General features: G+C 37.4%; 2 protein-coding genes and 1 long non-coding RNA gene across 18 annotated transcripts in view; 2 read left to right on the forward strand and 1 right to left on the reverse strand.

Moving 5' to 3' along the window:
* The window catches only part of LOC126295455 (zinc finger protein 708-like), an 885,643-nt gene that overhangs the window by 382,377 nt on the left and 487,871 nt on the right, over positions 1-15,395 (forward strand). For 10 of the 11 annotated variants that reach the window (XM_049987976.1, XM_049987983.1, XM_049987986.1 and 7 more), the window contains one exon: positions 12,333-12,425. The exons of the other annotated variant lie outside the window; for it this stretch is intronic. In XM_049987976.1, coding sequence (XP_049843933.1) covers positions 12,333-12,425 — 93 coding nt within the window. The remainder of the gene's footprint in view (positions 1-12,332; positions 12,426-15,395) is intronic. 11 annotated transcript variants of the gene reach the window in all.
* The window catches only part of LOC126295459 (uncharacterized), a 1,097,875-nt gene that overhangs the window by 344,796 nt on the left and 737,684 nt on the right, over positions 1-15,395 (reverse strand). Inside the window, exon 3 of the long non-coding RNA XR_007552493.1 lies at positions 13,135-14,167. This is a non-coding gene — a long non-coding RNA (uncharacterized LOC126295459). The remainder of the gene's footprint in view (positions 1-13,134; positions 14,168-15,395) is intronic.
* LOC126295452 (zinc finger protein ZFP2-like) overlaps positions 1-15,395 on the forward strand; it is a 909,451-nt gene that overhangs the window by 26,337 nt on the left and 867,719 nt on the right. The gene's annotated exons all lie outside the window — the stretch shown is intronic.

Here is a 15,395-nt window from a genome sequence, read left to right on the forward strand (position 1 = left end):
AGAAAATAACTCACAAGTGATTGAAAGAAAGGCTGAAAAATTCTTGTAAGGGGTGGGGCTGACGCAACAACTGATACACATGAGGTGAAATCCATGACAGAAAAGGGCCTTGCGCAAGTTTGCTCATGTTACCTTAAATGATTGGAATGTTGCTACAGGCATTTTTTGTTTATGTCCTGGTTCTCTGCTGCATCATTGTATACAGTGAGTGGCAGTGGGTATGTTGTTGGCCGGGCTCCAGGTTGTGCCAGTGTAGTCGTTTAAACTGGAAATAGCAGCTGTTAATGCTGTTGCTTGCAAAGAGATTGAAGCACTGCCTCCATGAAAATTAAACTCAAAGAATCAATGACTGATGTGCAACATGTGGAGTCAGGTACTGTACTTGCCACCAAAAAAAGTGTTTTAACCCCAGAACACAGTATGTTATTGCTCGAAACAGTACACACACACACACACACACACACACACACACACACACACACACACACACACACACACACACATTTAAGACAAGGTAGAATGCAATTAGCAATACACAAATGGTTGGCAGAGCCTTGTGCTGCAGCCTACATTGTCATTAGCTCCATCAAGGTCTGGTTGCACAAGCAACAGCTGTCATACTAGAATGTCAGGTGACCTCTAGTGGCTGAACCAAGCACAAACTGAATTACCATCTTTTGCTTTATACAGGTTTGTGACACCAGTAAATTGGTAAGGAAGGTGATATTTTGAAAAAAGATTTGTGTTTCAGTGATCTGTCAAATTTTTCTTGCATTAGCACATTCCTGTTATTATTTAGTTTAAAACCAAATTTTTAGATCTGAGACATGTTACAGGCAGGCAGTCCTGAAAACAAGAACAAAATAAGAACAGAAAATATTCAGTAGTTTCCAGAAGGTAAGGTTAGTATACAGGGTGATTCACAAAGATATGCAAATATTTTAATATGTTATTCTACCAGTAAAACTAAAGGATAAAGTTCATATAAACATAGGTCCACAAATGTTTGGTTATGGAGTTATGACTATTAAAAGATTTTGTCTGCAAGTTTATCTACTTCGTTAATACGAAGCTATCACAGAATTGTACAAGGTTAAAGTAAAGTACAATTTCCATTTATTTAGTTGTTATTGGTCTGGTGAATCTGATAAAACATGTTCCAGATGAGTATCTGCAGTAGTTTTGCAGAATATCCAGAGAAGCAAAGGTTATTGTACAAGTAAATTTGTATACTTTCCATTAAGAATGTAGAAACATTTGTCATTGTTGGCAACCGTTAGTGAGTCGTATGTCATTTCCTAACCATGAAATGAGTTATTTATCTGTATTGTTCAGTGCAAGAACATAACAACAGTGTGTTTAAGTGAAACCAAATGGTAAGTGTTCTCGATTGTATATTATTTATGACCAAGAAATGGTGTTTATTTATGGCAAATGTGATGGTAATGCTATAGCTGCAGTTAACAATTCTGAAAGTATGACCCATTAGTGGAAGATTTCAAAATTTACAGGAGACAAGTTCTCTACCTAGCGTTTATTATCAGTGCGAGCTCTCGATACATGAAGACGATGATGAGGATGCTGTTCAACATAGCCTGGGTACCAGTACCTGACACTTCTCTCAGTGATTAGGCATTTCACAATCTAAAGTATGGCATACACTGAAGTAAATAATCTGTATCCTTACCATAAACAAAATGTGCATCATTTACATCTGGGAGATCCCACTATTTGCTTGGAGTTGTGCAACTGGTTAAATACTTATCAACTGTTACACAAATACATTTTATTTACTGTTGAGGCATGCTTTACTCTAGATGGTATAAACAATTTTCATAACACACACACATATGATCTGAAGCAAAACCATATGCTACAGAGCAATGCAATTTGCAGCAGCAATTTAGCATAAATGTGTGGTAGGGTATAATCAACACACACTTTATTGGACCATTCATTTTCCCAGGACATCTAACAGGCGAGATATACTTAAAATTCTTTCATGAAAAAATGCCCCGCTTCCTCAAAGATGTCCCACTTGCTACGCCATTGCAAATGTGTTTTCAACATGGTGGTGCACCTCCAAATTTCACCAATGCTGTTACTACACATTTAAATGAACATTTTTCCCCAGAAATGGATTTATCTTGGTGCTACATGTATGTGGCCACGGAGATCATCCCATTTGACACCAATGGATTTTTGTGTATGGGGATCGATGAAAGACAGTTTATGTGGCATTACTTGCTTGAATTATGAATGCGTTAGACAGAATTAAGATCAACCCTGTGAAACTGAAACGAGCAACAAAATATGTTCATACATGTGCAGCTAAATACATTGAGCTCAGAGAAATGTTTGATCATTTATTGTGAATGTATTGTGAAATTGTATGAACACTGTACAACTTCCTTATCACTGAGCTTTGTTTTTTCCGGTTTAACATGAATTCACATGTGCTATGGTATTAATAAAATCCGATTATCTGACACATTCATGCAGTTTCAGTTAACGTTATTACCGCGATTTTTCCAAACTTAAATTCTCTTTAACTTCTGTTGCAAACATTGTGTAATTGTGTGGAATTAAAAAAAAAAAAACGAATGGGGCCAAGTAAATAATAAATTTAAAATTTTATGAAATTACTTCTCTGCTTTTCTGGATGTTTTTAACCTCGTACTGTTTTTCGATGGCTTCATATTAACAAAGTTGCTAAATTTCAGGCAAAATCTTTTATTAGCCATAACTCCATAACATAAACACTTGCAGACCTATGTTTTGCTTGAATTTGTTTCTTTAGTTTTACCTGTAGAATAACATATTAATATATTTGCATATTTTCATGAATCACCCTGTATTTCATCAGAACAAATGGAACTGAAGAGAAAAAGGTATATTCACAAATTTGATATGATGCAGCAGATCATGTATTAGAGCTATTTTGTGTACCTATGTAAGCCCCATGTAACCACAGGAACAGAAAAGTCAAATGTAAGTGGATGTCATATGTACTAAAGAGTTTTGCGCTAGTGTTTGTGTGTTTACAGTGGTTCTGCACTTATATGAAATATACCCCATACCTGAGAAAGGTGTGTAAAGAGAGAGTGGTGACAAAAAAAAATCACATATTGCAGGATAATTCAAGAAAACCAAACCTTGCAATGCGAGTGATATTGTTCTACATAGCAAGTTGAATTATCATGAATTAATAGTGATTTATTTCATCAAAACAGTGTGTCCTCACAAATATCTGTGAGTCAGTTTATCTGTGGCCCTTGTCCATTTAATTTTATCCTTCCCTCCACAAGCAAAGACTCATCTGAAAGGACATATTTCTGTAAGACTGATAAGCACATAAAGCTCTCATTTTGTTTATCTTTTGTTACATTTCATCCTGTGTTTGGAGTGGCATTTTCTGTCTTCAGCACATTTGCACAATTCTTTCATAATCACTCATTCAACCGGTAACATAGGTCCCATCAGGAAGGATAACCTTCTGATATTTGGAATAAGTCAAAGTATTGAAACAAGTATGCTAGCTACAAATACTTTTGACGGGGTCACATTTATAAATTTCTGTATCTTCATCCTTTCTAACATTGTCTCCATCTCTGCTGGTTGCAGCTGGATAATTTCCTTTCATGGATTTGCAGATGTGTGATTGAATGTCCCCTGCCTCCCCCACTACTGCATGTTGGCTACTGGAAACCAGCCTGCTGAGGGATGTTCTGTATAGTGAGGTTCTATTTGAAGCCAATAGAGTTGGTTGTTTTCCAAACCACAGTTTTGCAGCTTGAGACTTTTTGAAAATTTCTGAAAACTCGCATATTTTCTTCTGGTGAAGGACAGTAGTAGAATGACGCCAGAATAAAATTTGCCATTTATTGAATGATTTTATAAAATTCATGACAAGAGCCCAACAGAACATTTATGACACACCAAATTAGAACCATGTAACAAGTACTATATTAAACTTATCATAACTAGGATTCACAGCCATGTGAAATTTTCAGAAAGACATCGTATTTACGCCAGAGACAGGTAAACTTTTTGTTTCCACTATTGCAATTTTGGCCTTGCGTCATTATCAAGTGCAGGTGTTTAGGCTTTAAACCAAGTCAACTTTATACAGGCTGACACATTTATATGTCATTGTTATTTGCTGTTATATACTAGCTCTGCAGATGACAAAGAAATTGAAGAAATGTATGATCAAATAAAATAAATTATTTAGATAGTGAAGGGTGATGAAAATTTAATAGTCATGGGTGACTGGAATTTGGTAGTAGGAAAAGGGAGAGAAGAAAACATAGTAGGTGAATATGGACTTGGGCAAAGAAATGAAAGAGTAAGCCGCCTGGTAGGATTTTGCACAGAGCACAACTTAATCATAGCTAACACTTGGTTCAAGAAAAAGAAGGCTGTATACATAGAAGCAGCCTGGAGATACTGACAGGTTTCAGATAGATTATATAATGGTAAGACAGAGATTTAGGAACCAGGTTTTAAACTGTAAGACATTTCCAGGGGCAGATGTGGACTGTGACCACAATCTATTTGTTATGACCTGTAGATTAAAACTAAAGAAACTGTAAAAAGGTGGGAATTTAAGGAGATGGGACTTGGATAAACTAAAAGAACCAGAGATTGTACAGAGTTCCAGGGAGAGCATAAGGGAGCAATTGACAGGAATGGGGGAAAGAAATACGGTAGAAGAAGAATGGGTAGCTTTGAGGGCTGAAGTAGTGAAGGCAGCAGAGGATCAAATAGGTAAAAAGATGAAGGCTAGTGGAAATCCTTGGGTAACAGAAGAAATATTGAATTTAATTGATGAAAGGAGGAAATATAAAAAATGCAGTAAATGAAGCAGGCAAAAAGGAATACAGACGTCTCAAAAATGAGATCGACAGGAAGTGCAAAATGGTTAAGCAGGGATGGCTAGAGGACAAATGTAAGGATGTAGAGGCTTATCTCACTTGGGGTAAGATAGATACTGCCTACAGGAAAATTAAAGAGACCTTCAGAAAAAAGAGGACCACTTGTATGAATATCAAGAGAGCAGATGGAAACCCAGTTCTAGGCTAAGAAGGGAAAGCAGAAAGGTGGAAGGAGTATATAGATGGTCTATACAAGGGTGATGAACTTGAGGACAATACTATGGAAATGGAAGAGAATGTAGATGAAGATGAAATGGGAGATAGGATACTGCGTGAAGAGTTTGACAGAGCACTGAAAGACCTGAGTCGAAACAAGGCCCCCGGAGTAGATAAGATTCCATTGGAACTACTGACGGCCTTGGGAGATCCAGTCCTGACAAAACTCTGCCATCTGGTGAGCAAGATGTATGAGACAGGCGAAATACCCTCAGACTTCAAGAAGAATATAATAATTCCAATCCCAAAGAAAGCAGGTGTTGACAGATGTGAAAATTACCAAACTATCGGTTTAATAAGTCACAGCTGCAAAATACTAACGCGAATTCTTTACAGACGAATGGAAAAACTAGTAGAAGCCGACCTTGGGGAAGATCAGTTTGGATTTCGTAGAAATGTTGGAACACATGAGGCAATACTGTCCCTACGACTTATCTTAGAAGCTAGATTAAGGAAGGGCAAACCGACGTTTCTAGCATTTCTAGACTTAGAGAAAGCTTTTGACAATGTTGGTTGGAATACTCTCTTTCAAATTCTGAAGGTGGCCAGGGTAAAATACAGCGAGCGAAAGGCTATTTACAATTTGTACAGAAACCAGATGGCAGTCATAAGAGTCGAGGGGCATGAAAGGGAAGCATCGGTTGGGAAGGGGGTGAGACAGGGTTGCAGCCTGTCCCCGATGTTATTCAATCTGTATATTGAGCAAGCAGTGAAGGAAACAAAAGAAAAGTTCGGAGTAGGTACTAAAATCCATGGAGAAGAAATAAAAATGTTGAGGTTCGCCGATGACACTGTGATTCTGTCAGAGACAGCAAAGGACTTGGAAGAGCAGTTGAACGGAATGGATACTGTCTTGAAAGGAGGATATAAGATGAACATCAACAAAAGCAAAATGAGGATAATGGAATGTAGTTGAATTAAGTGGGGTGATGCTTAAGGAATTAGATTAGGAAATGAGACACTTAAAGTAGTAAATGAGTTTTGCTATTTGGGGAGCAAAGTAACTGATGAGGGTCAAATTAGAGAGGATATAAAATGTAGACTGGCAATGGCAAGGAAAGCGTTTCTGAAGGAGAGAAATTTGTTAAAATTGAGTATAGATTTAATTGTCAGGAAGTCGTTTCGGAAAGTGATTGTATGGAGTGTAGCCATGTATGGAAGTGAAACATGGATGATAAATAGTTTGGACAAGAAGAGAATAGAAGCTTTCAAAATGTGGTGCTACAGAAGAATTCTGAAGATTAGATGGGTAGATCACATAACTAATGAGGAAGTATTGAATAGGATTGGAGAGAAGAGAAGTTTGTGGCACAACTTGACAAGAAGAAGGGATCGGTTGGTAGGACATGTTCTCAGGCACCAAGGGATCACCAATTTAGTATTAGAGGGCAGTGTGGAGGGTAAAAATCGTAGAGGGAGACCAAGAGATGACTACACTAAGCAGATTCAGAAGGATGTAGGTTGCAGTAGGTACTGGGAGATGAAGAAGCTTGCACAATATAGAGTAGCATGGAGAGCTGCATGAAACCAGTCTCAGGACTGAAGACCACAACAACAACATTCGTAATGCTGCTAAGTAGTGCGAGCACACATGTTGTAAAACAGCACAGTCTGTACACACACATGTTCGTTCCCCCATCGCTAGCAACTTTTGCACTAAACCAAAAGTAGTTCGCTGCTGTGGTTTAGTGCAAAAGTTACTAGCGATGGGGGGAACGAACATTTGTATGTACAGACTGTGCTGTTTTATGATATTTGAACATGTGTGCTCGCACTACTTACCAGCGTTACAAATGTATATAACAGCAAATAACGAGGCCATATAAATGGCCTGTATTAAGTTGACATGATTTAAAGCCAAACCATTTGCACAATAATGGCCTAAGGCTGACATTGCAATAGTGGAAATAAAAAGTTTAATAACCACTGGCATAAACGTGATGTCTTTCAAAAAAACTTTATTAAACCTTCCATCATTGCAACTCTCTGTAATTACCGTATTTTTCAAGAAATGTGTCACAGCCTTCATTGCAGCTTCCTGTAATTATTGTATTTTTCAATAAATATGTCACAGCACACTAACGTGTGCTGAAAAGTGCTGCCTCCAATTTTTATGTGAATACTCTTAAAGCTCTTTAAATAAAAGAAACATTCTACATCTTTGTTCTTAAATCCTGTATATTTGCAGGCCTCTGCCACTACAGGCAGCTGAATCACAGCATGCTGTAATTGAGTTTCAAATTTGAGGAGTTTGTCCACAGATGGAGCATTTTCTCCTTCAGCATTGCAATGCCAGACCACACACGAGCATTGCAGCATCTGCAACAATCTAACACCCTGGGTACACTATCATTGATCATCCTCTATACAGTCCCAACTTGGTCCCATCTGATGTCCATCTGTCTCTAAAATGTGAAGAATACCTTTCAACACTTCACTTTGATAGCGATGTGGTACAAGCAGAGGTTATGTTGTGACTTCACCAACAAAGTCAAACAGTGATGGTACCAACAAACTGGTCTCTCTCGGGGAGAAATGTCTTCATCGCCAGGGTGACAGTGTTTAGAAATAAATATGTAGAGATGGAGGATAAAACTATAGAATCATAATAACATTTGTTTTATTTTAAAAGGTGTAAGAGTTTTCACATAAATATACGACAATAAACACAGTCAAATGGTAGTGCAGTTGAAGTAATACAGTATATAACAAGACATCAATGTTTCAGGTGGTAGATGATATAACTCAATATAGAGGAGCAGGCTCTGTCTGGTATTACTGTGAACATATTTGCCTTTACAACAAATAAGAAACACACTATTAATGGCAGTGTGAGTTGTGTACATAAACCATGATTGTGACACTGTCATATGGGAAACAGCATGGAATGAAAAAGAAAAAGGATCAGTGTGTACAAGGTAATGGAATTCTCTGACCGTCATGTCACTAAGAGGTTGAACCATTCAATTACAGTGATTGATAATTTCGTTAGATTGGGTGCACGATATGGATGAAAGGAAAATATGAGAAAAGTAGAAAATTATCTGAGTCACAGAAAGGCATCCTTTTGTGCAAAGCAAGGGCTACAAACTGTTGTTCTTCTCAACTTGTTCTTGATTTACAGTTGTCAGTAACTGCCAGGTGTGTAAAAGAAATTATTGTCAGTTACAAACATCTTGCATTCAAGGAACGACTGCAGAAACCTGCTCAAACACTCAAACATAAATAAGCTAGACTGGAGTTGTTCACTGAAGGACATATGTGGACTTCAGATTGGGATACTGAGATTTTGAGTGATGAGAAGAAATTTGATTTAGATTTTCAGTTGGACTTCAGTATTATTGGCACGATGTGAGAACTGTGCAGCAAGTAAGACTGAGCAGAAATTTTGATGGCAGAAGTGTTGTGATTTAGGCAGTTCTCTGGACTAAACATAAATTACCCATTGTGTAGCTAAACACAAGAATGGACTCTTGCGACTTACACTACACTGAGGTGCTAGAGCCAGAATTGATTAGAATGTATCAGAACCTAGGCAATGAATGTCAACAAGTTAATGCATCTGTGCATGTTTCTACTACATGCAAAGAGTGGATTGAAGATAGAGATATGGATGTTTTGCTCTGGTATGCGCACAGCCAGGGTGTGAAACCCATGGAAAGCCTTTGGGGAATATTTGCAGAGTGCTTTTGCCACAGTTGAAGGCAATTTGAGGTCGTATGTGAGCTGAAAAGTGCAATAAATTTCACTGCAAGAACTACAAATTGCAACAAAATCAACGCTGAAGAGAATTTTGAACAAAGGAACCAATAATCCAAAAACACAACAGGACAGTGAATGCCTTTATACCATCTTCCATCCAGGAAATGCAAATGCTTTATTTTGCTACGTTAAGAAAGAAGCTATGTAATTCCATGATAATAGTGTGTGTATTACATATATTTACTACATTCATAATAAATTTAATACAGTATGCTACATTACAATATTACTTTCATTGCAACTGTTCCTTTATACTGATTTCCAATATTATAAAAGAACTGAATGGAGAAAGAATAAAAGGGGATACTGTCTGATAGAATTTTGTATACAGAAGAATTTGCTAACACTTTGTTTAAGAATGATAAAAGGATTCTTTACATGAAAGGGAACTGTAGACATGAGAATGTATCAGATTGTATAATGCTGAAAGAGAGAGAGAGAGAGAGAGAGAGAGAGAGAGAGAGAGAGAGAGAGAGAGAGAGAGAGATTGATTGATTTTGAACCCAGATTTTAAACTACAGAATGTTTCCAAGAGCAGTTGTGTATGCTGATTATAATTTATTTTTATGAACTACTTATTAAAACTGAAGGAATTTAGGAAATTTGGTACATGCAACTTGGGTAAACTGAAAAAATCAAAGGTTCTTGAAATGGGGAATTAGGCAGCTATTGACTAAAACAAAGGAAAGGAATACTGTAGAAAACAAATAGGTGGCACTGAAATTTGCTAATGGCAATGTATTTCTGTCAAAAATGGCAAAATACTTGGGAGATCAACTGAACATAATTCTGTGTATCTTGGAAATGGGTTATGCAGTGAACATCACCAAATGTAAAACAGTTTTGCTGGTATGTAGTGCAATTAAATTCAAAGATTCCAATGTAATTAGATTAGAAAATAAGACAATATAGTAGTAATAATAATAGTAGTTGTAGTAGTAGTAGTAGTAGTAGTAGTAGCAGTAGTATGTTTTACAATTTGGGCAGCAAAATAACTGATGGCTGATGTATAGAGGATATGAGACCAGCAGTAGCAAGAAAAGCTTTTCATAAAGAGTGTGTGTAAATTTCTAATAAAATTTCAAGTGTTATGAAATACCTTCTGAATGTAATTTTTGTGCTGCAGCCTTGTACAAAAATGAAATGTGTATGTTAAAGAGCACAGAAAAGAAGCTTTTGAAATGTTGCAGATAAGACAGGTAGATCAGGTACCCATTGAAGAGGTACAGAAATGAATTCGAAAGGAAAGAAATGTATGGCATAGCTTATCTAAAAGAAAAGGTTTGTTGACAGGACAAATCTTGTGCCATCAAGGAATAGTCAGTTTGGTAATGAATAGAGGTTTGGGAGTTAAAAATTTTAAATACACAGTAATGCATGATTACAGGAAGTAGTGTCAATTATGGGGGCTTTAATAGTTACAAAAGGATAGAGGCTGTCACAGTATAGAGTAGGTTGGAGAGCTGCCTCAAACCAGTCTTTGGACTGATGATGATATGTAATACATACAGAAGCCGAGAATTGTGCAGCATCAATTATTTGTTGTATGTAACCCATTCTCCCTCTCTCCCTCTAGCTCCTTCTAGTAGTGTGGAAATTATTTCCCAGTGTACTAACATACCCTACCATTGTGTCCCTTTTTCTTGTCAGTATTTTCCAAATGCTTCTTTCTTTGTCAATTCTGGTGACAGAAACAAAGGAAAAAATCTCTTTGCTCAAGAACTGCTAACAAATGTTAAAGTGCTGTTTTATATGAGAGTGGTAAGCACATTGCACAAAGATGTTCTAATTATGATAAATTGGAGGCACAGTAATGTAACGGATACCAAATTGTTCAAAGTTTGTAGAGAGAGTTTCAAGAGATAATCCAGCAGTGCAGTGTTTGAAGTATGTTTAAATATGTTATAAAGACCAAGCAAGAGACCAACAAGACAAATAGGGAGTTGTGATATTGACAAGTAAACAAATCTTCAACAAAATACAACACCCAAGAAGTGGTAAGTGATTTAGTTTTGGAGCCAAAGTGAAAGCACTGGACATTATATGCATTGTCGTTAGAGTGAGAGAAAAGGGGGGAGTTTCAGGCAAATAGCATCTTCAGTTACAATGTACAATGAGTGTTACAGTATTTAATTTAAAAGTGACATTGTTACTGTGTTACTTCAGAAACTTCTTTTTTGATTATGTTGGAAAAATTGAAGCCATTCACTGAGTCAACATCTCATTGTGAGCCCTTTGACTGTGATAGTAGTTGAAGCAGCAGTTAAGTGCAGCATTGCTCTGGTGTGGTTGCAGTGTAGCTGTTTGTTTGAAAACACTTGTTTCTCATTTTACTCAGGTAGAATACTGGGTCCATTTGATTTCAGCACAACTGCTGGACTATCTCCATTCTTCATTACCTACTCTAAAGCCAACAGGTACGATATCAGTGTACATTAAGTGATTTTTCTGTCAGTTAAATGTCATCACATTTTACAAAATTTAATTTTACTGACAGATAATGTTTCAGTATATATTACATTGTTTCTGTCAATTCTATGTTTGCATACTTTGCTATGAGACTGTAGTATTGTGATAGATCACAGTAAATAGTGTAAATACTATAAATAACTTAACCTAGTTCTCGAAGTGCCAGTCCATAAGCAGGAACATAATTGATGAAATGAGTGGTATTCAGCATAGAAAGAGGCCTCACAATGCAAAATATGTGGTGCCACACTGCATTTTGCATATAGCAGTGAGTAGATTCAGGATACAAAATAGTTAAATCAGTAAGTTACTTTGGGCGTACCCCAAGGGAATATTAAAAGGTCCTTTCTGTTCATTATATATGTAAATGATAGAGCAGAGGACACTGAAATCCCTTTGAGGCTGTTTAGGGAAGCTACTGTTCCATACTGCTGCAACACCATTGATCTATAGCAACATTTTTTCAGGCATTAGCTACTTTATCACATATAAGTGAACAGTACTTAGTGTAACCCAGCCATAAAAGAAACTGTTTCTGGAACACTTGTTTGCCAATTTATGAGTATAGAATTGTTACTGGGAAGGTTAGTACAGGAGATACAGAAGATTTAATGAACAGTGATGCAGTTCGCCATGAGTCAATTCAGTATGCCAAAGAGCCACGTATTACTTATCCTGTATACTATTATACAGTTAAGTATGGTGCTTATGAGACAGAACTGTAATTGTCTACAAAGATTATTGAGCAAGGTAGCATAGATATGAAACCATATTGATGTAACTTAGAATAGCTGCTCAGAAAATTAGTTTCATTAAATTTCCTTGTGTGTGAGAGATGAGAATCATTGCAAATGGGATGATATTCATAATAAAATATTGAGAGGCATGTAATATATGCAGAAATATGTAAGAACTTATAACTGAGATTTTCTTTTCCTTTTCTTTCAGTTTCCTGAACATCCATTGGTAACGCTGGAGTCCACTAATTTTTCCAGGGAGGAAACACAAAAAAAATTGGGACCAGAAGAAACTGAGAACATTGTAAGCATTAATGTCTGTGAGGTATTGCATGTGGAACAAAAAATTCCTTGGCTAATTGCAGAATGTAAAGGATGTGTTACAAAGAAATAAGTTTTCTGGAACTAAGTGCTGTTTGTAATTTCCCACCATCCTTGCACGGTTCTCCCTGATTCAGGTTTTTTTCTGCCACTTGGTGGCAATTGAGAGGAAATCCTTATTAGTGCTTGGAACAATATGTATAACCATACCTACAGCAACTCTTCTTGAAACCGAACATTTTGTATAATGCATGTGTTGGATGTTTTAAATCCAAATTTAGAAGAGCGGTTAGAGAGAAATAGATAGTTGCGGAATAATACTCTGACATATTTCTCTTTCATCTTTCCATGGAATTCAGCTACTTTGTTTTAACAAATCATTTACATTTGTGTTTTTTGTGCCGTGGAGGTTATCAAAGGTAATAAATATAACTATGTGATAGCTCAGTCCTATGTAGGTTGATACAGGATTTCAATATATATGTAGTGTTGCAAAATTCCATGGTACATTCACAGAAAAACTTTTGAATTTGGCTTTAGCATGCAGTTCTCCACAGAGAACCATTTGTAACATTACAGATTGTCATGGCAGAGCTAAGCAAGAAGAATAATCTTGGTATATTTTGTGAGCTTGATAAGGCCTTTTGTGGATTACAAAACAATTCACTATGTGATCAAAAGTATGTGGACACCTGGCTGAAAATGACTTCCTAGTTCGTGGCACACTCCATGGTAATGCAGGATTTCTGGATGGTGTTGGCCCACCCATAGCTCTGATGACAGCTTCCATTCTCGCAGGCATATTTCTGTCAGGTGCTGGAAGGTTTCTTGGGGAATGGCATTCTTCACAGAGTGCTGCACTAAGGAGAGGTATTACTGTCAGTTGGTGAGGCCTGGTACAAAGTTGGTGTTCCAAATCACCCCAAAGGTGTTCTATAGGATTCAGGTCAGGACTCTGTGCAGGCCAGCCCATTACAGGTATGTTACTGTCATGTAACCACACCACCACAGGCCATGCTTTATGAACAGGTGCTCGATCATGTAGAAATATGCAATCGCCATCCCCACATTGCTCTTCAACAGTGGGAATCAAAAAAGTGCTTAAAACACCAATGTAGGCATGTGCTGCTGTAGTGCCATGCAAAACAACAAGGGATGCAAGCCTCCTCCTTAAAAAACACACACACTATACCACCACTGCCTCCGAAGTTTACTGTTGGCACTACACATGCTAGCAGGTGATGATCACCAGGCTTTCGCCATACCCACACCCCGGTATCGGATTGCCACGTTGTGTACCATGATTCCTCACTCCACAACGTTTCTCCACAGTTCAGTCATCCAGTGTTAGCGCTCCTTTCACCAAGTGAGGCATTGTTCGGCATTTACTGGTGTGATGTGTGGCTTATGAGAAGCCTTGCGACCATGATATCCAAATTCCCTCGCCTCCCGCCAAACTGCTATAGTACTTCCAGTGGATCCTGATGCAGTTTGAAATTCCTGTGTGATGGTCTGGATGCATGTCACCTATTACACATTATGACCCTCTTTAACTGTCTTGTGGTCTCTGTCAGCCAACTGACAAGGTCGGCCTATACACTTTTGTGCTGTATGTGTCCCTTCAAGGTTCCACTTCACTATCACATTGGAAACAGTGGGCCTAGCAGTGTTATGGAGTGTGGAAATCTCGCATACAGATGTATGACACGAGTTAAACCCAATCACCTGACAACGTTCGGAGTGCCCCAGTTTGCTCTCTCATGATATCTAATGAGGACTGAGGTACTGATATGGAATACCTTGCAGTAGGTGGCAGCACAATGCGCCTAATATGAAAATTGTATGTTTTTGGTGGTGTCCCGATACTTCTGATCACATAGTGTACTTCATAAAGTAATATGATGTGGAATTTCTCATTCATCTTGTGTGATGGAATGCAGATGGTCACATCAACTGCTTACCTGCTGTGATCTAGTTAATTCATTATGCTCAGTCACTCCCAGGATGCTTAAGATCTGTTTAAATTTGGTCCGGAGTTTTACTGAAGTACTGTTGACATATTTACGTGTTCCATTCCATTGACCTCTCACAGCTGTGGACGAGTTACTTCCCTATCTTGGTCAAGGCCAAATTTTTGATTATTTATGATACAATACATGTGCCTTACAATACATGTGCCTCTTTCTGTGCTAACATTTGCAAGAAACCTCATTACGATATCTTGAACTTTTCATGAAATTTGATGACTGTTATGACAACATGACTATCAATGCCCAGGGACGGGAATGGGTGTATCATCTGATGGTCCGATATAAAAATCAATAACTCTAGAACAAAATCAGATATTACTCTACTCTTAATTTTATTTAAATTGTGATATTTTAACATTTCATTAGCTGTGATGCATGAGCTAAAATCAACCATACACAAAGTTTGTGCAATGATTTACTTAAATTGTTGTAGCACAGTAACTGTGATGTATAATGAAAACAAAATCTGTCAGTTATCAGATTGTTAGGTATGCACAGAACTGAATAACTGTACGAAATAGCATTATCAAACAAATCAGTGCAGGGAGCATGGATGCCAAAGAAGTGTTTATGGTGAAACATCTTCACACAGTGATATTTGCTGAAAGGAAATTATAAACAACATTGTGAGTGCAACACTGTTCAGATATGGAAGTATATAAAAATTTTCCCAAAAATTTGTTGCCTGTTGGATTATGTAAGGTAACTGGTTTGCCTGTATGTTGCTTAACTGGTTCAAATGGAAGTTTAGCCCAGTGATGGTCTTCCAGCACTTTGTACAAGTGAAAATATAAATTACCTGAAAAGTATGTAACCTGTATCAGTTCCAGTGTACTGATAATCAATATCCCAAAGAGAATTGCACCTTAGTTCTGGTTTTTGAATGTCACCTAGAAAGAAAAACATAAGACCTTTATTGCCCA

The sequence above is a fragment of the Schistocerca gregaria genome, chromosome 11 (assembly GCF_023897955.1).
Source record: "Schistocerca gregaria isolate iqSchGreg1 chromosome 11, iqSchGreg1.2, whole genome shotgun sequence".
NCBI lineage: Eukaryota > Metazoa > Arthropoda > Insecta > Orthoptera > Acrididae > Schistocerca > Schistocerca gregaria.